At 37.0% G+C, this 14,070-nt stretch overlaps 1 protein-coding gene across 1 annotated transcript; it reads left to right on the forward strand.

Annotated features, from left to right (window-relative positions):
- The first annotated feature begins 12,630 nt into the window (after positions 1-12,630).
- LOC139713821 (galanin receptor 2a-like) lies at positions 12,631-13,839 on the forward strand. The gene has a single exon (XM_071625527.1). The coding sequence runs from the start codon at positions 12,631-12,633 to the stop codon at positions 13,837-13,839; it is 1,209 nt and encodes a 402-aa protein (XP_071481628.1).
- The last annotated feature ends 231 nt before the right edge of the window (positions 13,840-14,070 follow it).

Consider the following 14,070-nt stretch of genomic DNA (forward strand, 5'->3'; position numbering starts at 1 on the left):
GTAACACACAAGTACACACTCATGCACACATCCACTTCTCAATCGGATACATTTTGTTACCATATCCAACGACATGTTTCTCTATGCGTGTTTTGTTATAAAAGCCCAAATTCGTTTAGAATTTGAAATGCAACTCTTATTTTTGTGGTTGTCATGGTAACGATGATTTCATAAGAATACTTAATTTTTACATCATATCATCCATGACAAGACTTGGGGGAAAGATTCCAACTTTGATGAATAACGGACCCAAACTGTGGGACTATGAGCTGTTAAAGGGGCACAGTGTTCCCCGTCCATGACTTACGCGCGCGCATGCATAAACGCGTTAAAAAGTGGCAGGATTTGGGCAAAACATGCTTTTTTAAATTTCATAATTGGGGCACTTAGGAGTGGAATTTCAGAAAACGGTTTGCACATTTAGATACATCAGAACTCGCTCTTCAATGTGGCGGTGAAAACTCAATTTCGGTATTTTACGGCCTAAGGGCCCTTTTCTCGCGTCACGGCCCATATATATATATGTATTATATATATTATATCGGAGCAAATCATTGCAAATAACAGTTTTTGGGATAGATCTGGCTCTCTAAGAGTAGAGCTTTTGATTTCAGTTTTAACATACTGTCACGCATTTTGGTTAAGATGTTTGATGTAATATTATGTATATAGCATTACTTGTTTTTCATTGTTTTCATGATTACTGTACAAGTCTATGTAAAGGATGTCTCGCTAGCGCTATCACAAATTACTAGTTTAGCAAGCCCAATCCCAATTGCTTTACATACAGCGGAGTACGCTCTTTGGCCATCTTCTTTGTTCTTCTGACCTTCACATGTCATGCTGTGCCTCCCTCGCTCTGACTTTGCTTTCACCTTCAGTACTTTCGCTTTGTCCCATCTCACTTGACTTTGCCTTGTCTTTCAGCCTGCTCCCTACGTCCTTGACTCTCACTGTCCTTCAGCCTTTTCAGCTTGCTTCCTTTCCCCCTTGACTTTCACTGTCCTTCAGCCCTTTGTGCTTGCTTCCTATCTTGACTTTCTCCTGTCCTTGTATCCTCTCCTTGCCTATGACTTTCAGCTCTTCATCTATGCGCTCAAAGACGTCCTTCTCCTATATTCTCCGCAGAGCGATAAGCGTCTTTCTCGTGACTTTCATGACTGGTCCTCTCTATCTCTCTCGAACAAGAGGAGCTTGTTTGACAGCGGTACAAAAGACAGACTTTGCGCTTATCTCGAGGGGAATTGACCTAGAGGAAAGTGTGTCCGCAAAGAGTGAAACCCGTGTTTGAACAGCGAGAGAGTAACCTATACGAAAGAGATAAAGAGTCAACCAGTCCAGAAACGGTCTCCAGTCATGTTAACTTTTCGTATTAATTAGTCTAAGTCTTTCACTGCATCGCACCTCTCATGCCAGGCGAGACATCCTCACAATCCATCCTTGTAAATGTGTTCGAGTGATTCTCCACAATAAACTTCTTTAACCGTGATTTCTGCCTGGCAACTGTAATTTCTACGTGTCCCTCGGCATCCTTCGACAATGAACTTCAACATATAGCGGGACTATATTCTGGGACATTTACAGAATTGGAATTATATTCTGCCCTTCTTTGACAAATATAGGTCGCCGTTACAATACATATGTGGCTACTGTAGGGTGTGTAGCTGTGCTTTGTCTTTTGTCATCATTGAACGATGTATTGCCATGATGGCAGTATTTTCTTTTCTTTTCCTTTTCTCTCTTTTGGTGAAGATATTACAAATTGCTAGCTGATGTGGCTGACTCTCTCAATTTTTTGAGCAGTGGATTGGACGTTTTCCGTGTGGGATTGGTATAGTTTATTGTTCTATCTCTTTCAGTGATTGTTACAAATTGCTAGCTGATCTGGCTGACTCCCTCATTTTCTTTTTTTTTTTTTTTTGAGCGGTGGATTCGAAGTTTTGAGTGTGGGATAGGTATATTTTTGGCATCTGTTTTTCGTGCAAAGCACTTTTTTTGAGTAAACAATATATACAGTCAAACTCGGATACCTCGACGTCGGATAAGCCGAATATCACTTACCTCGGGGGCAAAATGAAAGTCCCGATTGTTCCTATGGAGTTTCCGTGTATTAAAATTCGCGTAGCTCGAAAAAGATAACTCGAAGTTCGGTTACCTCGAAGGGAAATCTAATGTCCCGATCTTAATTAACTTATTGTTTTTCCCAGCATGTTGCTCGAATCGAAATTGCAAACATCACTCAGCAACTCCGATTAAGCGCGCGTGGACAGCGAAGACATGTCCAAATGTTTTCACACTCGATTGTAAATATTCTGAGACCAGAACAATCGCGCGCCCAAGAAGAAATACCCGATACACAGCTGACAAGGAAAATCCCCAACACCTACCAACACACGTACATGGTATGCACATAGCACCCGTGCCAATGGAGTGCTTTACGATAGCACTACGCGCTGCCTCATCATTTGCTTTTCTTTAACCACGCATGTGTTTTGATTTTTGATGGAGACAGTCATACCGTGCGCGTAGATTTCCCAACCGTCGGGGCGCACCTGCTTACGTTGACAGTTATATCTTTGCCATTAATCACGCTCCACTGTCAAAACATCAATCTCCCTCGTAGTGCCTTTTCTTAAACTATATATATTTTTTTGCCTTTCACGAAGTTTACTTCCCCGAGAACGCAAGCACTGAAACTTTTTTTTTTTTTTCCAGCAATGCGATTATGAAAATCTGGAAGTATAGGCCGATCACAATGAAGAATAGAATACACAGGGCTCCGCACTAAGTTTTATCGGGCCACCATTATCATTGATTTTTATTTTCTGGTGGTCGAAAGTAAAATCTGGTGACAAAAAAAAATCAGGAAAAACATTAGAAAAACTAAATCGGTCCTACTAAATATAGACAAATTAATATTAAGCATTATTGAAGTGATACAGATGCCCATGTCTAAAACAAATGAATGGAAAATTCAATCATCTTACTCTGTGTTTAAAGATTTGACAAATAGGTGTAGAGATTATTATAAAAGTTGATGCCCATATATTGAGGAGGTCAAAACTTACGTTTGAAATGAGAAAATGGGAGGATTTGCTGACATTTCTTAGCATCCGACATTTGTTTTAGCATTGTAAAAAGCCGAAAGTTACCGTCATTCATTTTTAAATGTAAAAGCAAACAACCGACATTCATTTTAGAATCTTACGGAGCTGAATACTATCCTAATCCATTTCCAAACGTGAAAGCAAACATCCGCTATTTGTTTTAGCATCTAACTGAGCGGATTAATACCATTAATCATTTCCAAATGATAAAGCAACAATCTGTTATTTATTTTTGCATCGTACGGAGCAGAATATTACCGTTATTCATTTCAAACATCCGACATTTATTTCATTATCGAACGGAGCCGAATGTTACTGCTGTCCACTTCCGAAAGTGAAATGAATCATCTGACAATTATTTTATCATCGCACGGAGCCGAATGTTACTGTTTTTCATTTTTGAACGTCAAGGCAGACATCAGACATTTTGGACCATGAAACGTATAGCTGAATGTTAGTGATATTTATTTCGAAATGTACCGTAGCAAATATCCAATATTTTTTTATCATCGTATGGGGCAGAATGTTACTGCAGTTCACTTCCAAATATGCCAAACGTAAAAGCAATCATTCGACATGTATTTTAGCATCTTCCGGAGCTGAATGCTATTGACATTTACTTTCAAACGTAAAAGTACATATCCGGCATTTATTTTATCAGCGTACGGAGTTGAATATTATTGTTATTCACTTCAGAACATCAAAGCAAACATTCAACATTTATTTTAGCATCTTCCGGAGCTAAATGTTATTGCAAATTAGTTTCGAGCGTAAAAGCAAACATCCAGCATTTATTTCATCATTGTCAGGAGTTGAATATTATTGTTACTCTTTTCCGAACGTCAAAGCAAACATCAAACATTAATTGTACCATTAAAGGCAGCTGAATGTTACTGTTATTTATTTCGAAATTTAAAAGCAAACATCATACAGTTATTTTAGCATCATATGGACATGATAGAGCAGAATATTACTGCTATTTTCTTCCGAACATAACAACGATCATCTGACATCTATTTTAGCATCTTCCGGAGCCGAATGCTATTGCTATTTACTTTCGAAAGTATAAGGAAACATCCGACATTAATTTAACCATCGTACGGAGTTGAATGTTATTGTTTTTCATTTCCGAACGTCATAGCAAAAATTCGACATTTATTTCAGCGTCTTCCGGAGCCGAATGTTATCCTTATTCATTTCCGAACGCAAAACCAAATATCTAACATTAGTTTTAGCACCATACGGAGCTGAGTCTTATCGTTATTCATTTCCAAAAGTATGAGCAAACATCCGACATTTATTTTAGTATCATACCGAGTCGAATATTACCGTCATTCATTTCTACAATTAAACGCAAACCTCTGACCTTTATTTTAGCATCTTACGTAGCCGATTGTTACCGCTGTTCATTTTCAAAAGTAAAGGCAAACATCCGACTTTTTTTTCTTTTTTTGGTGGCGCGATCGGGCCACCAAAATCTTTATTTCTGAAATTAATTTCCGATTTTCACTCAATTCATTCATATAAAAGTTGATTCAATTCAAATTGACAAGCATGCAAATAATCAATAGGCACTATAACAGACACCATGTTGAACATCGATAAACGTCGAACATCGATAAACATTGGATAAGTCGAAGAAAATTCGACGTACGCGTACCTCGAAATTCGCGTACGTCGAACCATTTTCTTCAGTCCCGACGAATTCGAGGTATCCGAGTTTGACTGTAGATATATTGTAGTTTTTGAGTATTTGACTTGAAATTTCCTACACATTATCATCATAGTCGGTTGGCGTGCATGTACAATGTATATTGTGTATATACATTTATTCATATGTACGTGTAAACACAACTGTAAGTATGTTAATGTATCTCTTCATATTCTAAATCAGTTTATTCTATTTTCAGCTGTGATTATTATTGTATAATCAGTTTCTGATGGAATATTGTATTTGGAAAGCGAATTGTATTTATAGTATATGTAAAAAGGCTCAATTTTTGTATCTGTTCTACAAATTGTCAGATGTGAATGATTATTGTATTGTATTGTGTTGCCTTGTTTGTACATTTAAATCAAGAAGACGCAATTCAGCCTCTACCTGGGCTGCTATGTTGTTTCCTTTTGATGAAATAAACCAATATTTTATCTGTCTATATCTATCTATCCCCAACACCTATCATTAAACGATGTGCAAATTGATCAATCTTTTGGCATGTTTCGTTTAAAACCAACAAGACAAATAAAACCAAATATTAGGAACCAAAATGAAAGTACAAACATTCACCAAATAGATGAGTACCATTTGCCCCTTATATACAGTACTTAAGCTCCCTTCAATAAAGCATTGTACAAATGCATTGTATTAATGTATCGTCGTGAGATGGACTGCGTATACAAGCTCGCACTTTTAGCAGCCCCTCAATTTCCATTTCCTGCAGTCTTCAGTGAAACAAGGTGGTGGGTGATAGTTTGTTAACTGACATACACTATTATTTTAACGTTTGCAATATTCAGATACATTTTTTTTTTCAAATTATGATATGGCAGAAATGAAATGAATTGCGTAGGGTCGACAGACCAGTTCTTTGTTCTTCGACGAGCAGTTTATTTCCAGAAAGAAGAACGCGCATTGATTTTCAAAATAAACTTTTGGGCATTACTGTTGCGTGTACCACTCTCTAAGAGTAACTGGCAACATGTGTATGCTTAATATCAATAGCATCACTTTGAAGATGGTTGTTTTCAAAGGATGATTAATTTTCATAGTTTCAGGTTTGTCATAAATTCAAGGTAGTTGCGAAAATACACACACAAAAAAAAAACAACGATGACTATTACACGGCTGATGATGAATTGAGTATGTGAAAGAATTTCGGAAAACAGACAAGAAAATGATTGCTCCTCCTGCCTTGAATTAAATTTAGTTACGTTTTACTCTTTTTTGTAGAGTATGAGCTCGACTTTTCTTCTGTTTTGCCATACCATTCAACAAGAAATGATCATCATAATAGTCTTTTCAAGAGTCGCGTACTTTAAAATAGGTCTGTGAACATATTTAAAGAAGTTATTAAACAAGTCATCAACGAAAAAAAAAATCCAAGTTTTTCAAATACTTACTGTTCATAATACCGACGTGCAATTCAGCACATTGTTTAAAATGATCTCTTGGTGTATTACCTTATTATGTTATATCACAAATAAACACACACGCACATGCGCGCACAAACACAAACACACAAACACACACACATAGGTACACACGCACACATAGGCACACATGCACACACACACACTCACACACAGAGAATTTGACGTTTCTTGTAACCTGAACGCTTGTAATATCAGTCATTCATACGTCGTACCGACGTTTGTGGTCTTCTGTGAGTTCAACAGTATATCCACATTCACTAATGACGAGTATTGATATGCACACATGCAAATGGTGTAGACGTAACAAGTTTGAGGTTGTCTCTCTCTCTCTCTCTCTCTGTGGGCGTGTGAGCGTTTCTGTCTTTGTGTGTTGTAAGCAGGTAGAAACTTTAGCTGAAATAACAATATTGTAATTTCACTGCACAACCTTAGAGCAAAGAGTCAATTGCTCTTTTTTCATATTTCTTTCTTTCTTTTAACGTTTTTATTCGACCTATCGTAAATATACACCAGCTCTCTAAAGATTATTCTACGTGGCTTTTGGCTTCAACAAGTTCCTAACAGCTAACAGATATTCGAAATACCTTTTTGTTGCTTTTCTTCAGTCTACATTATAACGTAAACCTATTAAATGATTTAATTAGGATCGCAAGAGCTCTGCTAGCCATAGCATGGGGAAAAACAGTCCACCCCAAATTTATCAAGTGGACATTTTCTTCAATGGACCTTTCAGTTGCAAATGAGAGGAGATGGAGATGGACAGATTCAGTCGACTTACTTTTTACTCGCCTAGAAGGATCAATAGTAGACGGTCAAACGGTCCATTGTTGCTGTCCTTTATGAATGCCATTACACGCTAGTCAGGATTAGCAGATCAACGATTAGGGAGAGGTACAGCCATTATCAGTGAAGATGTATCACTTATTTTGTTATTATTTGAAAATTAACGCTTTCAAGTTGGAAATACGAGCACTCGAACAGTGTTATGAAATAATGATAGAGTTATGGTAATTTTCTCTATTCTGTAATTCATATCACTGTGTGTGTGTGCTTTATCTAAATACTGTACATTATTTTGGGCTGACCCCTGATATTAGTATGTGTGTGCGTGGTTGGAGGTGTGTATGTGTGCGTGTCTGAATATAATGTGCGTGGGTGAGTTAGTGTGCGGTACACGAGCGCGTGTATTGTATAGTTATGTGACTGCCTGAAGAATATGAGGTATTCATCAACTTAGATATTATTGTCACTTTTGTATTGAGCTCAATTTTAGACATGATTAATATTTTTGATATTGGATAATAATATTTCAATAAATGATATTTTAATAGTTGTATTTACTATAATTATGAGCTCCCTTGTGGGACATGGTATATTTAATATTCTTGTCTAGTGTCTCTAAGATTTACAATGTTTGTTTTCTGTTACTATTGACTGGGGCAAATTATTTGTTTTATAGGGCCCCAATTTTCTTTCCCTCTCTCTTCTCTCTCTCTCTCTCTCTTCTTTCTTTAAACAACAACAACGAGCATTCTCATGAAAGAGTAAATAAAATCATGTCTTATGCGTCAAGATCAATGAAATAATGAATTCAAAAGACAAGCAACCACACACACGAGCACACACACATAATACATGCATATCTTCAAAATTGCGGGTTCATGCACATACTAAAAGCTCGTGATAGTAGTCGCTTAATTGTAATGCTGCAACTATTACGAGTAGCAAAATGAAATAACGAATATCTAAAGTATAGGAGGCAGTCACAACACAGGTTCAGAGCAGAATAAGATTTGGCATTTACCGACGGACTAATATAAATGTTACATTTAAGCATGCACTGATTATGAAACTCAAGCAGAAAAAAAAACACATAAAAAAACAACATTGTATGTTGGAGGACTGCTTATTAAGCAATATGGGAGATCAACGCAATGAACAAATGAGAACAAAATCGAGAATTATCTTCCACCCTCACCGATGTCCGACTATTAAGGCCACCAGTTGAAACCATGAATCATACTGAGCAGCTAAATTTGTCACTTTATATTCAGCAGAAGAAATAAGGTGTTAATATACACTGGCTATCTTCATCTCAACTTAAGTTTTATTTATTTATTCATCTATTTATTTATTTATTTATTCATTTATTTATTTATATACGTGTAAATATTCATTTGTTTATTTATCTGTTTATTCATTTTGGTTGCCATTGTGACATTTTATTACTTTACAAATCTAATTTTGACAACCCTCTCCGAAAACCGGACGATTAATTTGATAATACTCTAGTTCTTTACAACAAAATTAAGACACTAAGAGCCTGCGATATAAACACTTTGCACGTCTCAAAGTCATTAGATTTTATTTGAATGCTGCAAAAATCTACTATACAAACAGCTTTTTTATTGTTGTTTTGATCCTCGAAATTAGTTAGTTTTAGCATGATAAATTTGAGTATAAATAAATCTATACACTTACATGATTTATATTGTGTTATATTGGAAAGATGTCTATTACACACACACACACACACACAAACACACACACACACAAAATAAATAAGTAAATATAATTATATATAAAATTTATATCAAATGCGTACGTACTGCAAATATTTCTATATTTACACATCTTCCCATAACAGAGCTTTGTTTTTAGTACCTCATTCTCCTTTATTTGTCATGATTTTGTTAGTTATCTGCTTATTACTTTTGTGTACATCTTCTATCAGATTGGGAACAAAGCATTCCATCTCTACTTTCAAAACATGGAGAGAGATTGTATGACTCTTTTGCGTTTTCTTCTCTTTCCTTGTATACCTGTACTTATCAAGTTTTACATTTCACTGTCAATGAAAGAGAAAAATACAACGAACTGAAAATAATTATCCGTATGAAACTGATACAATCAAAGCTACAGTATTGATGGTGCATTAACAGTATTGATTGAAAATCTAAAGAGACGATAGAAAACACTGTGAAAAGATTGTGGAATGCAATATAATATAGGTTTTCCCGGCCAATTTCGCACTTGTGTCAGTCCAATTCCTAATTGCTGCATTCAATTTAGCAAAATTTAGCGTAGATGACATGTTCGGTAGTTCAATTTTATGATCTCTTCATTCAAATTCATTTTGGAGCATTCAAATTACCTTTAGCGTCATTCTAATTAACACTTTTTCAATTGAAATTCGTAAAACTAGCACCATTTCGTTATTCGTTCATTCAATTTAGAATGATATAGTCACGTGATCACGGACATGCCGCACTCGTTCATTCAAATTCATTTTTGGGCATCCAATTTAACATCTTTTGCAGTCAATTTAGCACGCATGTTTATGCTTTGGTTCTTTCTTTATTTTTTATTTTTTTGTCAACACAGTTGCTGTTTTGCAAGCGTCATTACATTTCATATTTTCGTACTTATTTGAAAGATTTTGGCAACAGGTTTTTTTTTTTCTTCAATGTGCTTAGTGATTCTTCCAGTCCGAAGATTTAGTGCATCATGTGGCCACAACTTATTTGGCCGTTGAGTGCTTTATTCCGAGTGTGTCGGCCAGTTCTAGGAAGTCAAGGTTATGATCATCAAATGTTTCTATAATTCTTTTTCTGTCTTCTTGAGAAATACGTCTGTATCTAATTTGTGCTGTCATGACTGTAAGAAGATGAAGTTAGTATTGGTACATGTAGGCCTAAAATGACATGTATGAAAGAAAAGGGGCGTTACAGAACAACAAACCCGAGTTATGTATGGTAAAAAATATGATACTTTTACTGCTTAACAGTGCGTGGATGAAACAAAAAGTCACATAGAAATACGCGTTTAAATGTTATCACCTTTTCAAAAGAGAAATAACATGACGTTAATTTGAATGAACATGTTAGGAATTTGACTGCCCATACGCGAAATTGAATGACTGAAATACCCCTTTCGGCCAGTGTTGGCGAATTTGAATGACTGAAGAGCACGTGCCAATTTGAATGCTCGTTTTACGAATTCGAATGGCACATGTGCAAATTTCATTGATCGAAATGCTAAATTGAACGACCAACTTGCAATTTTGAATGACAGAATGGGCAGTGACGAGGATTTTCGCTAAATTGAATGAACCTTTTATCAAATGGACTGACAAAAGTGCGAAATTGGCCGGGAAAACCTATAAAAACGAAATAAGAACGGAGAAACCTTTTGAAAGGAACAAATTTTTATCATATAAAAAGGTGGAAGAAGCTAACTCTTTTCGTCTCCTTTCTTGGCAACAAAACTGCGAGTTTCTTGAATTGCAGATAAATATGTTTCTAGATTTCTACGATAAGATTTGCTCGAGGCTTTAGAAAGAAAATGAAGACGAAGAAAGAATTGAATGAAAACCTGCCAGTTGCCCTTTGTGGTGATATTTTATCGAACCACAGGAAATAAGGATTGTCCTGCCGTTTTTACATCCACAGTCAAAATTACCGACGGCAATCAAAAGCGAATGCGAAATGTATGGCATTTCAGTCTCCCGCCTTTCCCTGATGACAATCGTAATGTGACATTTAGCTCCATGGCCACAGATATTTGCACCGCTTTTGTCCACTTTCACCGTCGGATTTCTATTCAGCACCAAGTAACTGCGTGTGAACCGTTACCATTCATCCATAATTTCTATACCATCTTCCGTCTCAAAGTTTTCCTTACAATGGCATCATAATAGTACCAATTAGTAGTCTCTCTTTATTTCACTGAAATCTGCTCTTTCTAGGTCATTGCTAGGTGACTTATCTATGTCTTCTTAAATTCTCCCTTCTTGATAAGAAGGCATACACTATAGAGGCATAAAAATGATTATAGACGTAGCACCGTGCATCGCGAAGCGCATGCGCATCTCACCAGTATTTCAAGTTTTCAAATCACAACTGAAGTACTTATTGACGGATTTTTGTGGGATTGCGATATTTGCTGTGCCACAAGCGATTACGAGAATACCTACAGCGTCTGGAAAGAGCAACGCTGTAAGTGAAACCCTTTATTTTGTTCTTTTCTCCCTGTCAAAAACCGTGAAAACTGTAGAAGCAATCTGTGTATACTTAATAATATTTGAATTAGTTCTTATATTACCTGTTTTTCTTTTCAAAGAATAATTGTATATACATATATATATATATATATATATATATATATATATATATAGTGACTCAGAGAGAGGGAGAGAGAGAGAGACAGACAGATAGATAGACAGACAGACATACAGAGAGACAAAGCTAGAGAGATTTTATTCAGGGAATTTTGAATTCCCCTTGGCAGGAGAAATGAAATGCCTGCTACAAATGATCCTCAAACATTATGTAGAAAATTCTTCTGATTAACAAATAAACGCGCCCCTTTTCCAAAATTTGATTTTAATTTGATACTTTATTCAATACAACTCAAATCGTCTTAATGTTTGCAGAAAATAAAACGAATCAAGTGTCAATCTTGTTATCAATGCGTTACACCTACATCAATATCGAAATGTGAACCCTGTTCGTTGATTCTTCCTTCAGTTAAAAATGAAATAAAGCATTTTCATTAACATTACTTGTCACAATCTTCGCTTTTATTTCATTTGCGATATTGGAGTTACTCTTTGAAATATTTCTGTCTTGATAGTACCTGTCTCACAACTGTAGATCATAACTACCTATTAGAAGGAAAAGGTTTTTTTTTTATATTAAAAATCTCATGTCTAAGCATGCATATCTTAATGCACCTGTTGCTCTCACTTCTTCGTTTGGATTTATCAAGTCTGACATGTGTAAATTTTATGAACGATTATTTTAGTGGCAATGTGTTTTTATTATAGCTAACTTTGTATCGTTATGTTTTGCTCATTAAGGAATCACTACATTGCAACTGCCAACTCTAAAAATTATAAATTTCTACATGCGTAACATGTGATTACACTTTTGATATCTACACGCTGACGAAGAAAAGTTCTGCATTTTGTTGAGCCCTCTTCTTATCGTTCTCACTCTTGATACACAACAAATTTTGTCCATTCAAGGTCTGTGCTGACATGGACAGAAATCCTTATTATTACTCTCCTGATGTTGTAAATTCTCCCTAATATCAAATCTCTTTTTTATAATAGAGGAGTACCAATTCACGTTAGTTATTAAAGGATTTTGACAATATCCACGAATACTCTAGAAATCCTCAATACTCTAGAAATCCTCAATGATGTAAGTAATAAAAGGATAATATCTTAGTTTGTTAGTGTATTCGCCGGTGTGCTGCGATATAGTTATTGAATAATATCGCAGAAAGTGAAATTACGTCGCCCGTGGTCAAACATAAAATCAAACCAAATTTCCAATCTAAACCACACAGAAGAAGCACAGTCAAGATGAGCATCCGTTATGACTTCGGTTTCTGTTGCTGGACAATAGCAGTCGGTATTCTTGTCCACGGAGAACACGACCCGCCAACACCCTTCTTCACATCGTTTGACGCAACGACTGTTGATATTGTCAGTGACATTGGAGTGTCCACCAAAGTTGACGCAGCCTCTCCCGGTGATTTCCCGCAGAACATATCAGCAGGAACTGACATCGGAACGCTTCAATTAAACGACACTCAGCAGGGGTCATCGTCCGAGTGGGTATTGAGGCTGGAATGGTCTCTTGTTCATACTCTGGACGCAGTGTGTTCTTGCGTTGGCACGGTTGGAAACATGCTCGTGATCCTAGCCCTGGGAATGCAAGTGCCAGTCCTGAAACATTCCACTGACGTCTTCATTGGAGCTCTGGCAGCGGCCGATCTCTTGACTTCAGTCTTCATTGTACCCATCCCTGTTGCCGTGCGCGTGCCGTACACACCACTTGGCAAATTCTACTGCAAATTCATTTACAGCAGCTATTTCGTGTGGGTCGCCGTACACGCTTCGATCTTCACCCTGGTAGGTATGGCTATTGAACGCACCATTGCTGTTGTCAGTCCACTGCACTTCAAAGCTATCGTCACTCCGCGAAAAGTTTACATCTACCTCTCCATGGTTTGGCTTCTGTCGTTCACCACTGGCCTTTACCAGGTTGACCTAGAGATCATTAACAACACCTGCACGATTCTGCACCCTCCAGTCGTCCGCAAAGCCGTCGTGTTTTTCTTACTGATTTTCCGATTTGGCGTACCCGTTGTTGTGATGATCAGTACCCAGGTCGTAACGGCCTGTTCACTCCACCGACAATTTCGCCTTTCACAGAAAGCATTTCATGTAACCAATGCCGCATCATCCGTTCACATAAGAGCTCGAAATCGCATCACTTGGATGACTTTTCTCATCGTAATGGCGTACATCCTTACATTCGCTCCACATCATATTGCCGCAGGGATCTACGTCATAAAGGGGAAACTGTTCTCGTCCTACCTGTTCAGTCCTCTACATAATGTTCTGTCAGGTTTGACCTTCTCCAACTCCTGCGCTAACCCATTTATCTACGCATCCCAGTACCCGAGATTCCGCTCCGCGATCAGAGATACATTTATGTGCAGATGTGCTGGAAAAAAAATCAACGCCCCTCTCTTTACGGTAGAATCGACTTCTTGTAAGCGTTAGAAAAAAAAAAAACCCAAGTCAATCAGAATCTTATGGTCAACTACGAAAACCTTTTGGGATTTAGGTGAGTGTAGTCATTTTGCTAAACGAAAAAGACAGGCCATCAGGTTAATGAGCAACTGCTGTTAATCCGGTATCGGACGAATATCACGTTTTTACAGTAATCATTGAAACAGCGTGCTACTTCGGGTGCTACACCCCTATAGGCTAAGCAGGGAGGTCCCTGGGCTA

Source organism: Diadema antillarum, unplaced genomic scaffold (genome assembly GCF_040938485.1).
Source record: "Diadema antillarum isolate AM-2024a unplaced genomic scaffold, OU_Dant_1.0 seq00002072_RagTag, whole genome shotgun sequence".
In the NCBI taxonomy this organism is placed as follows: Eukaryota; Metazoa; Echinodermata; class Echinoidea; order Diadematoida; family Diadematidae; genus Diadema; species Diadema antillarum.

Excerpts from the sequence above, each read along its gene's own strand:
- LOC139713821 (XM_071625527.1), top strand. The coding sequence starts at position 12,631 with ATGAGCATCCGTTATGACTTCGGTTTCTGTTGCTGGACAATAGCAGTC.